This window comes from Fulmarus glacialis, unplaced genomic scaffold, assembly GCF_000690835.1.
Source record: "Fulmarus glacialis isolate BGI_N327 unplaced genomic scaffold, ASM69083v1 scaffold49956, whole genome shotgun sequence".
NCBI classification, from domain to species: domain Eukaryota; kingdom Metazoa; phylum Chordata; class Aves; order Procellariiformes; family Procellariidae; genus Fulmarus; species Fulmarus glacialis.
In genome coordinates this window covers 1-5,217 of record NW_009219723.1, presented here as the reverse complement: position 1 = coordinate 5,217, position 5,217 = coordinate 1, and the positions used below count along the sequence as shown (strand labels likewise).

General features: G+C 36.8%; 1 protein-coding gene across 1 annotated transcript; it reads right to left on the bottom strand.

Annotated features, from left to right (window-relative positions):
• Nucleotides 1–4,013: 4,013 nt before the first annotated feature.
• Nucleotides 4,014–5,148, bottom strand: PNRC1 (proline-rich nuclear receptor coactivator 1; the record flags this gene model as incomplete). Its single annotated transcript, XM_009580464.1, has 1 exon — nt 4,014–5,148. A coding segment is annotated over one exon (441 nt), but the record flags the coding sequence as incomplete, so codon positions are not given.
• Nucleotides 5,149–5,217: the final 69 nt, after the last annotated feature.

The window sequence follows — 5,217 nt, the reverse complement described above, 5'->3', positions numbered from 1 at the left end:
AAGAAAAGTCCTTGATCCCCAAATACTTCCTCTTTCAGATATAAATTACACAAATCACACCAGTTCGCTCACCAGTGGCAACCCACAGCATAACTACACATAACCAGTGTCATTCTCAAACTGAAGACAAGGGTTTATGAACCACTCGGACTAAATGACCACATCTGCCACACACAAGCCTGAATATGTGTAACTTGGAGTAATGTCACTAGAGTAATGTTAAACAAAAGTACCAATGCAGCACTTCCAACGGAGTCAGGGCTTTGTAAAATCTAAAGGCCTGTTTTCTGGGAGTTGAAATAAATGAGATTTTATCACCTCATGGGAAAAAAAACGTTAGAGAGGAATGCTGACTTCAACACAGGGGAAGAAGTGCCTCTGCTAGGACATGTTCGCTGTGCAAGTTAATTCTTGAGGATTTTTTTTCAAATTCAGCTGAATTCTTGACCTTCCTGTCTCAGCTCCGATAACATTCTTCTACACTCTCAATGCAAAACAAGAAGTTCACAGCCTCTACATTGCTGATAACATTCTGTTGCTCAACTTCAGTAGTTAGGTCCTTTTATTGGATGATGTATTTCTCCTTAATTGATGGATGTTCCCTTCATTAATCTTTTCTATTGAATCAGCAACTAAACATTTCCTGCTATCAAAAATATTTAACACTGTGGTTCCTGTTCAACAAAGTAGCATCAATTTTTCACAGTAAATGTTAACATTTTACAACCTTTACCTCTTACATGCTTACCTCCTAGCCTCTTTAGGGTAAGGACCAGCCTATTCGTAACATAAAACCCTCTTAGAAATTACAACAGAAAGTAATTCCCCTTAAATAGTTCAGTCAGTCAGGCATGTATTATGGAAAAAAAAAAAATTAAAGAACACATTGTGAAATCAAAATTCAAAGAGTACAAGGGGTTGCAGAAGAAAATAAGGAACGTGTTTAACTGCATAATGGAAGCGTCAAGACTTTCTATGCAGAAATAAAGGTAAACTTCTTTCCAAAATTACAGTGAAAACCAATCTATAATCTTCAGGTTTCATATAATCCATATGCTTCATCTTTGATCTCAAAACTGGGTAAAGCAGAAAAAAATCCTGAAGTGTGGCCAGTATCAAATGCTTTATAATGCAAAAGCTTAAAAAATACCCTCTGAAAATAATTACAAGAACTGCTGAAAATGACACTACTTGGATAAAATATTGATCAGCTGAAATAAAATTCAATTTATGGAAAAAGTTACAGCTTCATATACAGACTACTGAAGAATTTAGCGGCATTGCTAAAGAGATACTGCTGTAACGGAGTTCAAATGCACACTTCTAGCTCCTGTTGCATTAGGAGACAGAAGCATTTTAGCTTTAGTAGAGCACCAAGCCAGCTGTTATTAATGAAGCTGTCTAATGGGCTGAAACTTAGCCACGCATGAAAACCCAGCAACAGATACTTCTGCACTCCGTGAAAGCTAATTTTTCAGGACCATCACCACATGACATTTAACTGTTTAAAAGCAAGCTGGTAGTTAACTCGCACAGTTGATTCCCCTGCAGTTCTGCACAGCATTGCGCTAAAGAAGATTTTAAACAGAAAAGATTTTCATTATCTAACCAAAATGCAGTACATTCAGTTTCCTTACTCTGACTGAACTCGGAAGATTTAATAAGCAATTTATTTAATTCCTGTACAGTAGACACGTGACCAGCTGATGATAACGCATCCACCAAGTTTGTTCATTTTTTTCCTTAAAGGCTGTTCACTTCAAAAGACTTTATATTGCAAAGAAGTCCTCCAAACATGACAATGTTTTTCTTTCATTTACTGGCTCTAAACTCAAACAATAGTATGTTCATGTAACACAATGCCTCGCCTTCAGGGAACGGGGTTGAGAAATCTGTCAAAGTGAAGGAAACCTTGAAAGTGAAAATGCCTGTAAGAAAATACTGTAGAAAGATAGAAGAAAAAACGTGGGAAAGTGACAAATTAAGTGCAGAATATGGTCCTAAGAGATGACGATGTCCTGATTTTTCAGGCGATATTGCATGTAGGCCTAGTCTTATAATCCAGTCCATTGGCCAGGAAGGTATTCAACCCAAAGATCTTAAGAAGATAGAAACATGAAGTGTCCCAAGATTTCTGCCAGATCACAACAGGACCAGCGATACTGAGGCTGAAGTAAGCTAAGTAAGCTTTTTTTTAACACTGTTTGGAAAGACCGGATGAAACATTGTTACCTTTACAGTCCAACAAGGTATGGAAAGTTTTAAATTTTCAAGACTTCAGAAGTCTTATCCAACAGCTTTAAAAGAATTGGCTGAGGAGCTGAGAACTATCAGCACTTACATTTAATGAATTTTGTAATCCCCAGGGATATGTCAGCAAATCAGGGTAGAAACAAAGAGGTATGTTATGTTTGTAAATTTTATGTAGGATCAAAGTTAGCATTCAAACTATATAATTTTATGTCAGCTCCAAGGGGCAGGGAAGAAAAGAGGCTGATGGTAACAGAGGTAATAATCAGGAAAAAACGGATACCTCCTTTTAAATAATGCCAACCTACATGGCTGATGGAAACTAGCTCTTGTCAAGCTAGTTATCAAGATTCAAGAGGACCACAAGTTCAGCTGACAAAATTAATCATTGCCTAAAGCTATAGGAATTGCTAAAGGCATTTTCCTTTGTGCTCAATGACATTTAGGCAAAAGAGGAGAAGAAAAAAAAAAAAGCACAACAGCAGATCAATACAGCATATACCAAATATAGTAAACTGGGACTTACAATCTACTTGAGTCATCCTTAGTGAGATTGTACTAGAATTTGTCTTTGCCTTAATACTGTTTGTTAAAAAATTAAAAAAGGAGGACTTTTTGTTCATTTTCAGAAGACAAGCTAGCACACACTAAATTATGGCGTATTTAGATTAGGCAGCAAACTGGGCTGCTGAAGCCATAACATTTACCTCAAGCATGTACCATCATTAACCAAGTAATACAGGTCTATTTTGCAAGACAGTGAACCTGGAAGTCTTTGGGGGGAACCGAAAATTTTGTATGTTCTCTTAGTTTAGAACATACATAGCTGAATAGCCTAATAGCATTATAATGAAAGATTTTGCAACTATGTAATTAATTTCTATGAACAAAGCAAAGAAATTCTCCCTTAGTTTTCGACCAATCTCATTTCAGGGCTATGTTAACAAATACTGCCAATTGACACGCACAGAACGAAGTGATGCTATATATCGGAAGCAGTAGTGCACGTGGCATGAACGCAGCTAACGGTGCTCACTGTACATCTCTGAAAACACCATTTACGCTAAGGAACCACCTCAGCTGGGACCCTGCTGCTAGCGCTTCCTTCCTACTATCCCTCCTAGTACACTAGAGCCCAGAGAATACTTTTTTTTCAGTGAATCTGAAAACTTAAAAATGCTTTTCCATCTTATGTAAATTTCACCTATTTCCTGTTTCATTAATCTTATTTAAATACTAGATTAGTAAAGTAACTGCAAATCTAGGTTATCTCCTCAACATGCCTGTCAGACTAATCTACAGTCTAATTCCTTAAGAATTTTAGATCAGAGGAATGTAATTTCCAGCACAGCTACCAGCAAGAGGCAAATCTGGTGAAAAATATGAAGTTTAACTTGCCCCATCCATACTTTTCTGTCGTTGCTACTTTTCAGCATCAACTAGTTTAATAACCACTTACTATGAAAATAGTTAAGAAGCATTACAGCATGAATTTGTGTAATTGCCCAACTTTCTTGAAGTCTGAATTTTCAGGAAACAAAAGGCTAAGGAACCTAAAATGACATACCACAAAGGAAACATTTTTTAAAAACACAAGGAATTCTTAATGAGCTATCAAATCTCTTAATTATTTGGATAGTTAAATGTTGAGAAGGACAAAGTATTCCTACTGATGCACTAGAAGGCAATCAAGTAATTTAAGTTCACATACTTGAACTGACACACATACACACACGCACAGAAGAAAAACAGAGACATGCTTAAGGGGAGGCCAAATTGTTTTATTTAATTTTTTAGTGACCAATTGGATTTTTGGCAGAAAGCTCTGCTCTTTTCTTTTCTTTTTTTTTTTTTTTTTTTGTTTTTTCTTTAAAGAAATCAGCAGTGCTCAAATTGATGGGTTGGAATTTTACTTAAATTCCAGTTAATTTTAAAAACAAACAGATGGACAGGAATTCCAGATACTGTTTCCAAAGCAGAGAGCAATACTTCACATTTGGATGAAAATTCCATGTTTATACTCAATTGGGACACAGAATGTAAAACTATTGTCAGTAGTGCATGAATAAAACATTCACATTTGATCTGGAACGTTAAAATCAGAAAGCTGTACTCTCCTTCCAAAATTTTCATTACCTTGTGCAAATCAAGTCAAGTCTTCATGTGTCAAACACACACTTAAAATTGTCCATATTTTATATACAAGACATCTACCATTCAGGCAGTGCAAAATACATCCTTTCATAACAAAACTAAAATGTACCTCTCAAAGTATGAACAAGAATATACACATAATACATGATGTACACTATTTACACAACCATAAAAAATATAATACAAGAATTTTTTAATGTGATTATAAGACTTGACAGTCTTTTGCAATTTTTGTTGCAACAAGGCATGTTTAAGTTTCCTGGATGGAGTTTTCTTTGCCAATTACTCAAGAGATCTTGGAAACTACGCTTGAACTTTTAGGAGAGTTTTCAAATGGACTGCCATCAACTCCCTGTTTTGGTCAGACGGTTCAGCTGTGCCACCCACCCAGTGGCTGGGAGGCTTTGGAAGGACACTAGGAGATGGTGGGTCACTAAATTTTGCCCCAGCGTAATTTTCTTTTTGGCTCGCTTCAGTTAGGGTGATAGGTTTCTTGGACTTGGCATTTCTGAAGTTCTCTGTGTTTTTAAGTGGCTTTTTCTCCTGCTTCTGAATTATGTCTGGCGATACAGAATCTTGCCAAAAGTTCTCTATCTTTTTTGCTGAGGAGGTCTTTGTCAGTGGCATGTTACATTTACTCTTCTGTCTATTAATCTTTGGTTGTTCACACAGATGTAAACTGTGAACAGGCTGGCTGTAGGGGATGGCAGCTTTCTCAGTCTTTCCCACCTTGTTCTTTAAGAACTGCAGAGACAAAGAATTCACGTCAACACACGACCCCGCTCCTCAGGAGGCACCTCCGGCAGCACGCAG